Source organism: Pristiophorus japonicus, chromosome 4 (genome assembly GCF_044704955.1).
Source record: "Pristiophorus japonicus isolate sPriJap1 chromosome 4, sPriJap1.hap1, whole genome shotgun sequence".
Lineage (NCBI taxonomy): Eukaryota > Metazoa > Chordata > Chondrichthyes > Pristiophoridae > Pristiophorus > Pristiophorus japonicus.
In genome coordinates, this window is record NC_091980.1 from 137,893,731 (window position 1) to 137,910,638 (window position 16,908).

General features: G+C 42.9%; 1 protein-coding gene across 1 annotated transcript in view; it reads left to right on the plus strand.

Moving 5' to 3' along the window:
• The first annotated feature begins 1,032 nt into the window (after positions 1-1,032).
• LOC139263073 (serine/threonine-protein kinase 32A-like) overlaps positions 1,033-16,908 on the plus strand; it is a 439,178-nt gene continuing 423,302 nt past the window's right edge. Inside the window, 1 exon segment of the mRNA XM_070878611.1 lies at positions 1,033-1,630. Within this exon segment, the coding sequence (XP_070734712.1) occupies positions 1,579-1,630 (52 nt within the window). The 5' untranslated portion in view covers positions 1,033-1,578.

Genomic DNA, 16,908 nt, shown 5'->3' on the forward strand with positions numbered 1-16,908 from the left:
AGTCGGTGATCTATTTCCTCCAGCAGATGTCACGCTAGAGCGCTAGTTATTTCCTTTGGCACTGAGAAACGAAAGGACGGAGAGAAACCATAACCTAAGTATGGATGGAGCGAGAGAACACATACAACTCTTAGAACAGCATTTTAATGAATTACTCGTTTTAAAAATAAATACTATCCAATAGTTTTTAAAAACTTAATTGATTACGTTGCATTATGGATGGCTATTTACAGCATTTTATACTAACAATTAAACTGAGTTAAAATATTTATCCTGTTAGAGCTCCATCGATGATATTGTATCCATTCTTGTAAATTCTCAGTGTCCCATTATCAACAATGTAACTTGGTTCCACAGGCCACACACATGTATCAATTGTGTGTATTCATCACCCTCGCCCTGGCTTTTCCCCGTTGCATCGCGCCGCAGAATTACTGTTTCTCTTTTGGCTATTTGTGATTCCATTTTCTGCCCAGTGTTTCTTTTGTTATAGCCCAATTCCCTGTTTGCAGCCACGCTGTTTAGATGCAAAAGCAAAATGCTGCGGATGTTAGAAATCTGAAATAAAAGCAGAAAGTGCTGGAAATACTCGGCAGGTCAGGCAGCATCTGTGGAGAGAGAGAGAGAGAGAGTTAACGGTGCTTTTCTCTCTACAGATGCTGCCTGACTTCGCTGGGTATTTCCAGCGTGTTATGCTTCTAGCTCAATGCAAGTTGCTCTTGTAGTTACGCTGGGGGTGGTGGTGCCGGAGACACGTGTTCAACTCGCAGCTCGATGATAACCAGTTCCCAGGAGAGGTGAGGAATTGTAGTCATCTCCATCAATGTGCCCAGGGAGAGAGCGACCGTCAGCCCAGCCGAGAGACAAGTCCAGCAACTTCAAACCCTGCTCTTACCGGCACCACCGCTCCAGCCCACAGCTTCATTTTATTCCCAGTGACTGGACGAATTAAACAAACATTGCAACTGGTTTAAGCTACAAACCTCGGTGCAGGTGTCTGTTGCATTGTGTGTATATATATCAAAGCTTCAAACTCTTTTTTAAGGGGGGCGGATTGTTGTATTTCTTAGCAAAGCTAAGCCTGAACACTTCAATATGAAGACCCTTAAATGTCTATAGATTGACAACAAGGCGGTGTGATGCCTATAGTGATTCGGTGATACCTACAATCCCTTCCTAGACAGCCGGCTCCCCAGCAACTGGAAAACGCCTGACCGAATTATTCATACACCCACCTCTCTCTGTCTCTCTCTCATCGCACTTGGAGCCCGCCAGGTCAGGAGAGGACAGCACTGAGAATCCGCATGATTTTGTTGTTGTTGAAAAGTTCTTCAGGAATAGACGGAGGTGGTTATAGATGGAAGTGTTGGTGTTCTGGCGATGAGTAGCTTGGCATCTCCTGCACCTCTCTGGCAGCCCCTTTAAGACCTGACAGAGTTTCCACCCCAGCCACCCGGCGATAGACTCGGCGCTGAATCTGACCTGCACCCAGGGCTGGACATGTCAATATCCGCGATGCCTCAAACCGGCTTCTGATCTTCTGTAGCCGGTCCGAAACAGCGCTGCGAGGAGCTGAAGATGGGGGCCGCTCATTCCCACAAAACGCCAGTTTTTGATGAGAACGAGGACGGTAAGAGAGCGCTTAGTTCACTCGGCGCAAACTTTGGCTCGTTGTTTGAACAGGTGAAAATGCCGTTTCCTTCGACTCCAACAATGAAACAAATATGTTTCGCTCTGTTCTCAAACTGATCAAACGCCCTTCTGAAATAAGGGTGGATGTCCGCGTGCGAGCTGGAGGACATGGGAAATAAAAACGAAAGGGATTATAAATAGTGACTGGAAAGGTAGATTGATTGTAACTTCAGCAGACCGGTTCTGTTTCAATTTATAAACGCTGAAAAATCATCGGAAAAACATGTGGATTATTTCTTTCCATTAATCAGAGTACACAGTCCAGTGACCCGGGGTTTGTTTTGTATTTCGATCGAAAGGTTTGCTGGTATGTCAGAAACTGAGCTAAACAAACGGTGTTAGCACCAAGTTTTAATAATTTCAGAAGGAATGAAACAATATTCTCCTGCACCACTCCCGAAACTGCCTGCTTGCCGGTGCCTTGCTCCACCGACCCACAGCTGCCTTCCAATACTCTTGTAACTGTGAGTGCAGGCAGGCTATTCGACTGAGGTGGGCACCACAGTCGAGCCCGATCCTGCCCTGGGTGCAGACGTTAGGTAGCAATGGCAGGTTGAAGAACCTTGGCGAGAAAGGACAGGTTCGAGATCGGGTGGTCGATTGAGAAGGTCAAAGGTGGCAGTATAAGAAGGTGAGGACAGTGCCAGGGGATAAGGAAATATTTCTATTTTGGCAAGGAACGAGCCAAAACTCAGAGGTTGGGTAACCAGGAGCTGGATTGGGTCGGAGTTGGGGGAGTAAGCTCTATGAGGCAATGACTTTGAGAGCTGGGAGAAGCCACAGAGAGAGGGTTGAGTCAGGAAAGGGGGGGGGGGGGTGGAGGGGTCTGAGAAAGGAAGAGGCAGAGACAGCTATTTTTAGAAAAAATACCTTTATGAGCTCTTCACATCACGGATCAGAGGTGTGGTTGCAGTGTACTGGGGAGGGGGGCTGGAAGAGATGGTGGTTCCACTGGAGAAGGTGCAACAAAGATTTACAAAGATGATACCATAACTGAGAGGTTATACTGATCAGGAAAGACTGATCACACAGGGGCTCTTCCCTGGAATGTTCAGGGGTGACCTAATAGAGGTCTTTAAGATTATAAGGGTTGATGGGGTAGACGTAGAGAATGTGTTTCTACTTGTGGGGATGACCAAAACTAGGGGCCATAAAAGAAAGACTTGGATTCATATAGTGTCTTTCACGACCATCGGGCATCTCAAAGCGCTTCACAGCCAATAAAGTACTTTTGGAGTGTGGTCATTGTTGTAATGTCGGAACTTGCGACCACGAGTAGTTGAAGCGAATAGCTTTTGATACGTTTAAGGGGAAGCTAGACAAACACATGAGGGAGAAGGGAATAGAGGGATATGCTGATAGGGTGAGATGGAGGGATGGAGAAGGCTCATGTGGAGTATAAACACCAGCATAGACCTGTTTTTGTGCTGTACATTCGGTGTAATGTATGTTAGGAGAGACAAACTTTTTATGGCTTTCCCTGATACAACTTGTCTTTTGCATATATACATCTGTATTACTCCATCTTAATAGTAACGTTGTTCACTGTGATACATCCATCTGTTATCATATGAAAGTGAGATATTTAAACAAAAGTGAAAGAGTCTGGTATTACTTCACTCTCCTGATTTGCTAAACATTTCACATTTTTGGGCAGCAGTACAAAAACATGGCATTTAAAGTGGTAAATGACTTTTTAATGCAGCAGAATTAAAAAATACTTCAAGGATTTATATATATATCCCTGATTTACTCATAAAACAACTGCAATAACCTGCATTCATATAACGCTTTTAATGCAATGAAACGTCCCAAGGCGCTTCACAGTAGTTATCAGACAAAATTTGACACCGAGCAACATAAGGAGATATTAGGACAGGTGAGCAAAAGCTTGGTCAAAGTGCATCTTAAAGGAGAAGGGAGAGGTACAGAATCGAAGAGGTTTAGGGAGGGAATTTCAGAGCCGAGGGAACAGGCAGCTGACGGTATGGTACCCAATGCTGGAGCAATTAAAATTGGGGTTGCACTAAAGGCCAGAATTGCAGGAGTGCACATATCTTCGTGGGTTGTGGGGCTGAAGGAAGTTACAGAGATAGGAGGGGTGAGGCCATGGATGGATTTGAAAACAAGGATGAGAATTTTAAAATTGAGTCGTTGCTGGACTGGGAGCCATTGTAGGTCGGCGAGAACAGGTGATGGGTGAGCGGGACTTGGTGTGAATTGAGATACGGCAACAGAGCTTTGGATGAAATCAAGTTTATGGAAAATGGGTGGCCAGCCAGGAGAGCATTGGAATAGTCACGCCTAGAGTTAACAAAGACATGGATGAGGGTTTCGGCAGCAGATGAGCTGAGGCATGGGTGAAGGCAGGCGATGCTACGGACATGTGGAACAGGATGTGCTGCTGAGGTGATGAATGCAATGCTTAATCCCTCCTCAGCAACAGAAATCGGTGATGTTTAGAGAAAGGTTAGGCAAAGTCCACCGAACAATTCTTAAACTGTCAGTAAATTCAGGGATATTCCTCTTTTGCTGGGCCCACCAGCTGTTGGGGGAAAGAAAGACTAACACACTACTAAAGCTACTCAGATATAAGGGATGGTCTTGTATTAATCCTAAAATAATATTTTCTGATCCTCTTGTTTCCTACTGTTTATATTCCCGATTCTCTCCTCCTCGATTTTTTTCAATTTTAATTTTCGTCATTCAACCCAATATAACCCATTTTAACCATTCCATAAACTACCTTTAAGAAGTTTAAAAATCTATAATTCACCACTTATCTTTCCCTCTGCCTCACTCACCTCATTTTGCAATTGAAATCAACCTGTGCAAAAATGCATTTTGTTGGCTAAAGACTGTTTGTAATAACTAATAAATCTAATACGGAATTCAGAAAGAAAGAAAGACTTGCATATATATAGACATCTCAAAGCACTTTACAGCCAATGAAGTACTTTTGGAGTGTAGTCACTGTTGTAATGTGGGAATCGCAGCAGCCAACTTGCGCACAGCAAGCTCCCACAAACAGCAAGTGATAATGACCAGATAATCTGTTTTTGTTATGTTGATTGAGGGATAAATATTGGCCAAGGACACCGGGGATAACTCCCCTGCTCTTCTTCAAAATTGTGCCATGGGATCTTTTTGTCCACTTGAGAGGGTGGATGGGGCTTCAGTTTAATATCTCATCCAAAAGACCACACCTCCAACAGTGTAGCACTCTCTCAGTACTGCATTGGAGTGTCAGTCTAAATTATGTGCTCAAGTCTCTGGAGTGGGATTTGAACCCACAATCCTTCTGATTCAGAGAGCAAAGGGGCTACCCACTGAGCCACAGCTGACACTACAAAAAGAAGGCACCGCTAGCTGATAAATATACTGGTTCCATGGCCCCTCAGAATAGAACGAGTGAACGTCTTCGCCACACAGAGTTAAAGTGCTGCAGGACTTCCATTCCTCTCTATAGACACTAACTCAATTTTCATCAAATAAAACTTAGTTGCACATATGTTTTATGAACATAATATACAATAGGGGGAGCCAGTGGGTCCCCAGGTTGTTCTGTGGTGCACCCCCTCCCTCATGTTCATTTTCTTCTAAGATGTCTGACGTAAATCACAAATGATTTTGTTAAAAGGATACATTAAATTGCCGATGCTTTCTATGTTGCTAAAAATGCTGATGTTATCAGCCTAGTGGAACTCCGCATTGAAAGTGACTGGATTAATGAGGTTAGGTCAACATTTTGGGGCATATTAATATTTTAAAAAGCAATAACTTGCTTACATGGCTGTTCTTTAATGTATGTTCAACAAGTAGTTAATTCAATAATCTGATTAAAAATTGGCTTCTTTGTATGGGCTGCCAGCTGAGAATAGGCTCAGCTACTTCTAGTTATTGCATTCTGGCACAAAGCGCAGTGCTCTTTACAAAGTGCACAGGAGAAACATGTGAGAGATAAAGGAAAGGGAAATCATTTCTCCTTTTTTTTAATACCATTTTTTAATGTACGTGTATATCTTTTTCTTTTCTCCACCATTGTGCCTTGAAGGTGCTAACTCATGCAGGGGTGCATAAGTGCTCACAGCCCTCCCATACTAGGCCCAACTGGCCATATTCATGGCGGAGCTCAGGCAATGAGTGACCACATCAAGGCTGGAGCCGATCCTATCCTCATCGGATGTCCAAATATGGGTATTTCCAGCAGGGGTCTGCAGGTAATGGTCAGAAGCATGAATCCTGACTCTTGCCCCCAACACCCCCGACCCCGCCCCCACCCCTCTCCCCTGGAGCACTGAAGACAATTGTAACATCCCCATTGCTGAAGATCCTAATTCAGCACAAACCAGCCACCCTGTCACCTCAACAATTGGCCTCTGAGTGTCATTGCCAAGAGGTACAGTAGCATAGTGGTTATAATACCAGACTAGCGACCTAGAGATTGCAAATCGAAGTGCCATCATAGAAAGTTGTGAAATTGAATTTGTGGGTTGCTACCAGAACAAAATGTCTTCGGGAAATGGACAATTCCTCCACACAATGTCTGATTTCCATGCGTTTCCATCTGGTAAAAACAATCCAATATAACGGCTGTTTTTCTTTGGGAAATGGAAAATGTCACGATGGTGTAATAAAAGTCTCTCTGAATTCTGAGGTTGGGATAGAGCAGAGGGAGCTCTACTATACTGTAACTAATCTGGAGTTGCTTGATGCGCACAGTGGGTGCCTGAAGTAGAAAGAGTTTCATTCCCCAGTACAGGCATTTGTTCCATCTTGTGTGCTTTTGATGCTTATGAAATGTTTTCTCGCACTGGGAGTTTGAACTTTTTAGTGTAGTTGGAACATATAAAATGTTGTCTCCTGGCTTATGGTACATAACGAATATAAGAACTAGAAACAGGAGTAGGCCATAAGGCCCCTCGAGCCTGCTCTGCCATTCAATAAGATCGTGGCTGATCTGATCATGGACTCAGCTCCACTTCCCCACCCACTCCCCATAATCCCGTATCTATCGTTTAAGAAACTGTCTATTTCTGTCTTAAATTTATTCAATGTCCCAGCTTCCACAGCTCCCTGAGGCAGCGAATTCCACAGATTTACAACCCTCTGAGAGAAGAAATTTCTCCACATCTCTGTTTTAAATGGGTGGCTCCTTACTCTAAGATCGTACCCACTAGTTCTAGTCTCCCCCATCAGTGGAAACAGCCTCTCTGAGTCACATGTCAGAAGCCAAAACTTTGTTAGAGGAAGAAAACAATCTGTTAAGGGGAAAAATAAACCAATCAGCAACCTGGAGTGTGAAATTTACAAGTAATTGAGTGTAACTGACCTCCACTACAATTGGCTGGCTTTCCACAAGGAGTACTTGTGCAATGGCTTTAAATCAGCAGCCCAGATTTGCACCTATATAATCCATGCACACCCCATGCTCCAGACTGTCAATGAGAAAGAACATGTGAGATCTGCTAATCTATTTTAAATTTACAATACAATAAAATGTGTGCACAACAATGTCCCACAAACAACAATCAGATGGAGCGGCTGTCAATGTTTTCTGGTGGTTTTGGTTGAAAGAGGAATGGTGGTTAAGACACTGGGAGAACGCCCTGCTCGTCTTTGAATAATCTTATCGTTTCTTTAGGCTCATCTGCATCACATAAATAGGCAGACAGGATCTTGGGTTGATGCCTCTTCCAAAGGATAACACTTCAAATAATACTCTTGCTCTGTATTTCATGTGCTTAAGTCCTGGAGTGGGATTTGATTTCCTGGCCTTCTGATTCAGAGATGACAGTGCTACCAACTGAGGCAAGTTGACTCTAAAAGATGCTAACGCCTGCTACCTCCCTTTGGGAAAGTGCCTGGCTGCATTTGGCACCTCTCTCTGACAACAGGACTAGGATACGGAACTCACTATGTGAAGAAATGGAAATATTCTGCCACTCAGTATTATCACATGACAGATCATTGATATATTATATGGAGCGTTACTGTGCGCCATTCTACTTGTGATTTTATAGACTCATCAGTGGCTCCTTTGATGGACCATCTATTACGTTTGCTGCCCAATGTGATATCGAGCTATGATCAAGTTTGATCGCTGGTCGGTGTTGTGAGCTGATCTCCACCGGGGTAATGGTAAGGGTCCCGCAATTAACATCTGCATCGGTGGACGGGGATGGTTCGGTCCAGACTCCCTCTGCTGATCGGTATTGAGTGACTCCTGCAGGAGGAAGGTTTGTGTAAATGTCTGCCGAGGACCGGATTAGGGTGGTGATGATCATTGTCAAATAGCTTGCTGACACTCACTGTCCACATTGAAGAGCAGCATCTGGGCAAGATACCAGAGGGTGCTGCTCCAAGAGAGGAAGGACAAAATTGCAGGGCAGGGGGAGGAATAATTGGCGACATATTTTAAGCATTCAGATAAAACTATGGGCCTGCTATCTCATTTTAAAATGAGACATTCATCTAAAGTAGAAGATTTCTGTGTAATAGCCTGATAGCTTGCTCCGTTAATTATTTAGATAATTTAACAGACTTAATTATTCACAAAAGTGCATATCAAGAATATTTAACCCTAAAAATTTTATACAATGGAATCTCTATATCAGCCAATATGGACAAGACCACTCCTTCAATGGATATTTAAATAGGGGGGAGTGGAAGTGCTGGCAACCCAACTTCTGGTCTCCAAGACCTGAAGACCTGACCCCCATTGACCTCCTCCTAAAACTAAATATTAGATCTGCATGGATAATTGATTCTACCAGTTATTAGCCATCCAGACATCAACTAATTATTCTGCTGCATCAAGAACCTAGATTCTGTGAAAAATCAGTTAGATTAGCTGGAGTTGCAAAAGTACGATCCAATTTCCGCAAAAATTCTTGCAGAGCAAAAATGTAGAAACTAGAAATGCTGATGTGCATGGTGTGGGAGGGAGATGTTTCTGGGTGCAAGTAGTCGCCCTCCTAGCCACTCCACTTGGGCCTCTACCAAACAAAGACCCAACACAATGAGGCAGGAGGGATGAAGAAGTCCACTTTGCCTGATTCGCAGAGCCTTTGAATGCTGCGCCCAAGTCGGGTGAAAGCACTTGCTACAAAAGTACGAGGGCAGCGTGGAGATGCTGGAGACCTGGTCCGATGGGTCTCCACTCACTCCTGTACTTTGTACCTGGGATGCAAACACCCTCTGGGCGCAAAGCCGAGAAAAATTGTCCCTCTGGCTTGCAAATCCAGCTCTGCTCTCTATCAGACTGCTGGGTTAGTTTGATTTTGTTTTATTTTCTGATCAATTCAACTGGAGAAGGTAAAGCACAAATCACTTTACAGTTTGCATTAGAGGCCACAGAAAAATTAAACATTTTGACTTATTTTAGCTGAACTATAAATTACTAGGCAGACAAACCCTTGAGTGATTGAGGCAATTAAACTGCTTTAGTCTGATTTACATTCCATAGAATTAACAGCATAGAAATGAGCCACTCGGCCCAACTGCTCCGTGCCGGTGTTTATGCTCCACACAAGCCTCCTCCCATCTTTCTTCACCACAGCCTATCAGCATTTCTATTGCTTTCTCCCTCATGTGCTTATCTAGCTTCCCCCTAAATGCATCTAATTCTGTTCACCTCAACTACTCCATACAGTTGCAAGTTTCACATTTTAACCACTCTCTGGGTAAATAAGTTTCTCATGGATTTCCTATTGGATATATTAGTGACTATCTTATATTCATGACCCCTAGTTCTGGTCTCACCCACAAGTGGAAACATCTGCTCTATGTTTCTTGCTCTTAGGCTCAAAATGAGGATGACTTGCTTCCACGCCAAAAAAGGATGAGTTCACAGGTGTTCCAATGAAGGACCTGATATTCCAGGTCCTGAACTACATCCTGAAGGGTGGAAGATGCCTATGCGTGGATTTTTTTAACGTGTGGTGGCCGTTGCACACCAGCCACCACACACCAGCCATCACACAGGCTTGGCAGAACTAGGTCTTGGTCCAGTGGCAAGGTTTACTCAAGACGACCCAAGCTCTATGTCTACCCTATCAAACTCCCTCTTCATTTTAAATACCTCTATCAGGTCACCCCTCAGCCTTCTCTTTTCTATAAGAAAGAGCCCCAGCCTGTTCAGTTTTTCCTGAAAGTTATAACCTCTCAGTTCTGTGAATCTTTTTTGCACCTTCTCCAGTGCCTCTATATCTTTTTTTTGTAATTTAGGGCTAGAACTAGCACAGCATCTCCGCCCGGTTTCTCGGCGGTATTGTCATTTTGGGCGAAAACTGGGTCGGCGAAAATTTTCCACAGAGTTCCGGCGGTGGTTTTGAAGTACCGCTGGGGAGCGGACTGCCGGCATGCACCGTCCAAAGACCGCCATCGCCCGATCAACGGTGACCCATAGGTAAGTAGAAAAAAACACCCATGAGAAGCAGCGGGAGCTGGACGGTGCTGGGCGGTAGGTGAGTATCCCTGCAAACAAAGGTAAGTTAATGGGTTTTTAATAATTATTTAAACATTTTCTTACAGGTGATTAAGGTGAAAAGGGTCCTGAGAATGCTTTCTGATTTTTTATTTTACGTTTTTTTGGGAAAAATATTTTTGGGCCTCCTCCTAGGCCCAACCCTCAGCCTCGGTGTAAATTTTAGTAATTACTGTGCATTTTGTTTAAGAACCGCCCAATCGGCCCAAGATTCCATTTTCTGCCGAGAATTGGAGTGTAAGGTCCATTTTTATTCATGGCGGGTGGAATTTTTTCCTTTTTTTATGGAATTTTTTGCCGGCAGTAATTTTAAAATCTTAGTGGTATTTTGGACGGCAATATGGCGCTGGTGGATTTTGTGGAAAATCTAGCCCATGGAGACTAGAACTGTATACAGTACTTAAGTATGATCTAACCAAGGTTCCATTTAAATTTAACATAAATTCCCTGATTTTCAATTCTATTCCTATAGAAACGGACTCCAGTGCTTGTTTGCATTTTTTATGCCTTGTTTACTTGCATTGGTACTTTTAATAATTTGTGAATGTGCACCTTTAGATCCCAGTTAAATTCTTTGGCCGGACCTTTGCCGACCTGGATGGGTGCGGTGTGGGTGGGGTTTGTGGCAAGTCCTGACACCGCTGCTGGCTCCATCCCGCTGATGGAAATTAACTTTTTAAAAATTTGTTCATGGGATGTGAGTATCACTGGCAAGGCCAGCATTTATTGTCCATCCCTAATGGGGCCTATTAAGTCCAGCGAATTACCCGGCCCAATGAGATGGAGTGGGGCTGGTGACGTCACTCATGATGCCTTTTCAGCCGGGATAGTTAAAGCCACATTATATTTTACGTTTAATCTAATAAAGTGGGTGTTGAATCTTTACTCTAAAACAATATAATTAAAGTTATATACGAGGGGCAAAGAAATATTGAAATAATATTATCATGGAGTAATATGACGCCATCTACAAATACGATCAAGAACATCATTTAAAAAGTACATTAATTGAGATGTTATTGGTGCTTTTATAGATTTTGCATCAGTAACTGGTACAAATAAAATATGTGTGTGTATAGGTAATATATAAAATTAAGCAATTTTAAATATAATCGTAAAAGGGTGGATTTACAATCTTAAGCAAGTTCAGCGGAAGAGCTATGGAAACCCTAACAAACAGTGTAAGTGGTGCTTATGTGTTTCTGGGATTTCTGCAGCTCTTCCATTGAGGTTAACAATGGACAAGTGAGAGAAACTCCCCAGAAATTCACCCCCAAAGTCTCAGACTGAAAAATTACACGAAAAATTGAATCAGTGGAATAAGTGTTAAGAATGGAATGGTTATGGTTGATGCCTTGATTTAATGTGTAACTGGACAATCACAGTATAATTAGAGAAAAACCTGACCACAAACAACACAAAAATGTATTTAAATGATACATGTCACTTTTATAGTGCAGATCAATTCACTGTAATTACTGTTGAGTTGGAATGCAACAGCCGAGAATGGCCAGTGAAAAATATGTTTCCCTCACCATCCAGGGTAGGAGGGAAATATTCATCACTCGCATCCCTTCAGGAATTTTTGAATTAACATTTACCAGTAGCTTTTCAAGTAGAACACAACTTCATCAATCTGTTAGCTGATGTAATCAACATGTTATTATTTTGGTTTGTTTGCCATGCTGCCCAGTAATCAGCTGGAGCAATGACCATGGAACTCCCGCCTCAGGCTGACAGATGTGGTTCCTGAGCTGTGTGAATCCCGTGGACATGCAGGGAAATTTTAAAACTAAGTGAGAAAATGACCTCAAGTGCCTGTAAACTACCTGATAATCATCTGAATTGGGTCCTCCGCCGCTGCCAGTCGGGTTGGCTCCGAGATAACAGCTGTGCCTGGGGAAAAGATGCGTGGGAGCGAGATAACAGCGAGTTCTTGACCTGCTGTCACAAATAACAACTTTTCCACCCAACCCGCCACCGATCTCACACACAAGCACCCCGGAAAATTCAGCCCTTAATTTCCAAGCAGCATGTGGCCTCTTTATTCCTCCTACCAAAATGCATTACCTTACACTTACCAATCTTGAAATTGATTTGCCATTTACATGCCCGTTCTGCAAGTTTATTAACATCTTCTTGTTAACTAAATTACCTTTACCGTAAAATTGGCATCCTACTTCACACTGACTACCATTGTTTGACACTAGTGTATCTGAAAATGTTTGCGTTGCACACATATGAAATGCATTTGGAGAATATTGTGGGGGTGAGAACACTCGAGAGAAATAGACTTTGCTGCCAGGGAGCTACTGTTTCATCACAGATAACAGAAATCCTACAACTCGTCTCTTATGCCCTTGAGCTAGGAAAAGAAAAGACCACCTAGCTCCTTATTGCTATCTGCTGGAAAGGGCTTGTTTAAGGAAATGAGGGATAGACAGGATTGGAGTTGACTGTGATGAATGTCATAATAGTTACAGATTTAAAAGTCTAGTTTTGTATAATTAAACGATTATAGTGTCTGTATTTTCCTAGTTTTCCATCTCGTAAATAACTTCCATTTAAAAATAAAATTGTCACACGTTATGAAAAACACATGATACAGCTGCCATGATGGTTCCTTGCTGAAGAAAACCATGGTTCAGTTTGCAAATTAGACACAACTGTACAAGATTATCCTTATGCCTCCAGGACTCGGTGCCTAATGTAGTTGAGCTCAGAATCCTCACCTTCAGTTGCTGGAGCCATTATTTTGTGTGTTGATCTTGTGGCGAGGAGCATTTTATGGGAGTTCTGTTGCTCACCTTATCACTCACAAAGAGCTCCTGCTTTCTATCTATTGAGGGGTCAGTAGAGCTTCATTTGGTCAGTTGTCCAATGAGCAGCTAGTGTTTCACCACCAAAGAGGAGGAGAAGAGAAGCAGGATCTCTTTTTGGGGGTTAAGGTGGCTGCAATAGAATTGCCAATTTTGGTTGGAGGTATTCCTGGAGGTTTCATCACATGACCTCCTGCCTCCACTCAGTCAAACAGTCTGTTTATTCACAATCGCCAATATTTTTATAAATGAAATGTTCAAAGAAAATAAATAAAGCACGCTTCTGTTTTAATGATTTTCCTCTTAGATTGCTCACAACGGTGTCCCGGCAATTAATCTTTAATTCCTGGAGACTCCAGAACAGACCTGAAGGGATGGCAACCCTAGGCTCTGTGATGATGAGCCTGATGAAGTTCAGAACCAAATAAAGTCTCTTTATCTCCGTGTCTCTTGGCAGACTCGGGTGGTTCAATACCTGAGCCAAGCAGGTCCACGGGGCACTGTTGATGATTGACCAACCAGCCGAGCTCACTAATGGGAACTGGAGGAGTAGCTCTGCACTTGGATCTGGGACTCTGTCCACTTGGCTCCAGTTATCCTGCAGGGTGCAGGCCTAATGAGTAGGATGGCGTTGGCTTGTAGGCTGCACAGCTTTAGCTGGTTAAACTCCAGCAGTACCCATGCACAAATTTGGAATGCTAAGCCCTGGATCTGCATAAGCATTTGTTGTCATTTTTCCATATTCAGACTTACAGAGTATTTTCTGTAGCTTTGAATATATGGCATCAGAATGAGTCGCATTAAAACTTGAAAAGGTTCCACAGTTGCATTTTCTTAAACATGCTGTGCCTAATTTGCATGCATGATGATTTTATCATTTCAAACTTCAAAAGAGGGATTTGAAGAATAATTAAGGTATAAAAACATAACATAATAATTAGGAGCAGGAGTAGGCTGTATGGCCCCTCGAACCTGCCCCGCCATTCAATAAGATCATGGCTGATCATCGACCTCAAAATGTTCCACTTTTCTGCCCGATCCTCATATTCCTCGAGTCCAAAAATCTATCTATCCCGGATAGATAGTCTCAGGATAAAGGGTTGGCTATTTAAGACAGAGATGAGGAGGAATTTCTTCATTCAGAGGGTTGTGAATCTTTGGAATTCTCCACCCCAAAGGAATATACTTAACGACTCAGCATCCACAGCCCTTAGGGGTGGAGAATTCCAAAGATTCACAACTCTCTGAGTGAAGAAGTTCCTCCTGATCTCTGTCTTAAATAGTCAACCCTTTATCCTGAGACTATGCCTCCTAGTTCTAGATTCTCCAGCCAGAGGAAACAACCTCTCAGCATCTACCCTGACAATCCTCCTCAGAATCTTCTGTGTTTCAATGAGATCACCTCTCATTCTGAAAACTCCAGAGAGTATAGGCCCATTCTACTTAATCTCTCCTCATAGAACAGTCCTCTCATCCCTGCCTATCCCTACTCTCTGTTTTCTTCCGTTAGCCAATCCTCTATCCATGTTAATATATTACCCCCAATCCCATGAATTCTTATCTTACATAACAACCTTTTATGTGGCACCTTATCGAAAGCCTTTTGGAAATCTAAATATACTACTTCCATTGGTTCCCCTTTATCTACCCTATTAGTTACATCCTCCAAATACTCACACGATTTTCTTTCATAAAACAGTGTTGACTTTGCCTAATCATATTATGATTTTCCATGTGCTCTGTTACCACTTCCTTAATAATGGATTCCAGCAATTTTCTGATGACTGATGTCAGGCTAATTGACCTGTAGTTCCCAGTTTTCTCTCTCCCTCCTTTCTTGAATAGCGGTATTACATTAACTACCTTCCAATCCGCTGCGATTGTAAGATCAGTGTTCCTCAAACTCCGAATGTCTATGCTGATTTTTACTTGTTTTGCATTAATTTTTACGTGCTTGTATATGAAATTTACAGGAAATTTCTGTGTACATTTCAGTGTAATTTGGCAATCAGCCGTTTCACGAAATTCTGGGTTAATATGTTGGTGCGTTTGTGCATGTTTGTAAGCTACTCTAAAACAACTTACTGTAAGATTGTAGTAGGTTAGTCTTGTTTCTTTACAATGTTCTTGTATAATGGTGTATGTTAGTATTACAGTTACATTACACTAAGCTTTTTTACCCCTCCGTAAACTTTAGCTCATCTAAAACTCTGCTGCCCGGTCGTAACTCGCACCAAGTCCCGTTCACCCATCAGCCCTGTGCTCGCTAACCTTCATTGGCTCTCGGTTCAGCAACGCCTTGATTTAAAAATTCTCATCCTTGATTTCAAATGCCTCCAATGGCCTCACCCCTCCCAATCTCTGAAATCTCCATCAGCCCACCAACCCGCTGAGATCTCTGTGATCCCCCAATTCTGGCCTCTTACGCATCCCTGATTTTGATTGCCTCACCATTGGCAGCCTTACCTTTAGCTGCCTAGGCCCTAAATTCTAGAATTCCCTCCCTAAGCCTCTCTCTCTCTGTCTCCTCCTTTAAGATGCTCCTTAAAACCTACCTCTTTGACCAACCTTTCCTAATATCCTCTTATATGGCTCAGTGTCAACTTTGATTGATAAAGCTCTGGTGAAACATTTTACTATGTTAAAGGTTCTATATAAATGCAAGTTGTTGTTATTTTTTAGGCCACAGTTAGGTATTGAATGTGATTATGTAGAGGAAATTTGAACCATGAAAAGGGTACAGCCAAGATTTCACTAGAACAATACCACAAATCAGGGGTATAAAGAAAGACATGAAAATTGGGGCTTTTTCATTGTGATACAGAAGGATCTAGAGGGGAGTCTAATTGAGTTTACAACAGTGTTTGAGAGGATAAACAGTGAAAGATAGTTTCCACTGATTGGGGGATTGGTAACAAAGAGGTAAAAACTTAGGAATTATCAATACAAGAACACAGGGGAAAGGTAAACTTTTTTTTTAGAGGTTGCTTGGAAATTGATGCTTTACCACAAGTGGCTTTTGAGGTAGAAACTCTAATATATGAAATGGAATTGGAAAATTAATTGAAAAGGAAAAATAAAAAACATCAGGGGAAGGTCAGTGAAATGGAATTGGAGTATTAGACTCCAGTTAAGAAGCTAGCATGAAGGCAGTAGTTGGGCCTGTTATGTATGTAACTATGTAATAGTTGCCACCAGAAGGCGCGACTGTTGGAGTCCTAATGGTCACCTGCACACACATGCAGGGCCAGTATAAAAGGTTGCTGCCATGTTGTTTAGGCACTCTGAGTTGTAATAAAGAAGTCTAAAGTCACACTCAGTTTAGTACTCAGTCTTGTGGAGTTCTTCTATACACAACAATTGGCGACGAGTAACAGAATATGAACCTTCTTGCAACCATGGCTGCCGTTGAAATATTAGAGAGATTCGTAGAGTGTGATGATTGGGAAGTCTTCCTCGAGAGTCTCTACCAGTACTTCGTGGCCAACGAGCTGGAAGGAGACACTAACACGGCCAAGTGCAGGGCGGTTCTCCTCACTGTCTGTGGACCTAAAATATACGGCCTCATCAAGAATCTGCTCGCACTGACAAAACCAACGGAGAAGGAATATACAGAGTTGTGCACGTTGGTTCGAGACCACCTCAAACCAAAGGAGAGTATCCTCATGGCCAGATATCGTTTTTACACGCACCATTGCCCCGGGGGCCAGGATGTGGCGGATTATGTCGCCGAACTGAGACGCCTCGCGGGACCTTGCGATTTTGGAGCTGCTTTGGGGCAAATGCTGCGGGACTTTTTCGTGCTGGGCATCAGCCACGAGGTCATTCTTCGAAAGCTACTGGCTGCCGAAACCCTAGACCTGAGCAGGGCCAGCGCGATCGCCCAGGCATGCATGGCCACACGGACGA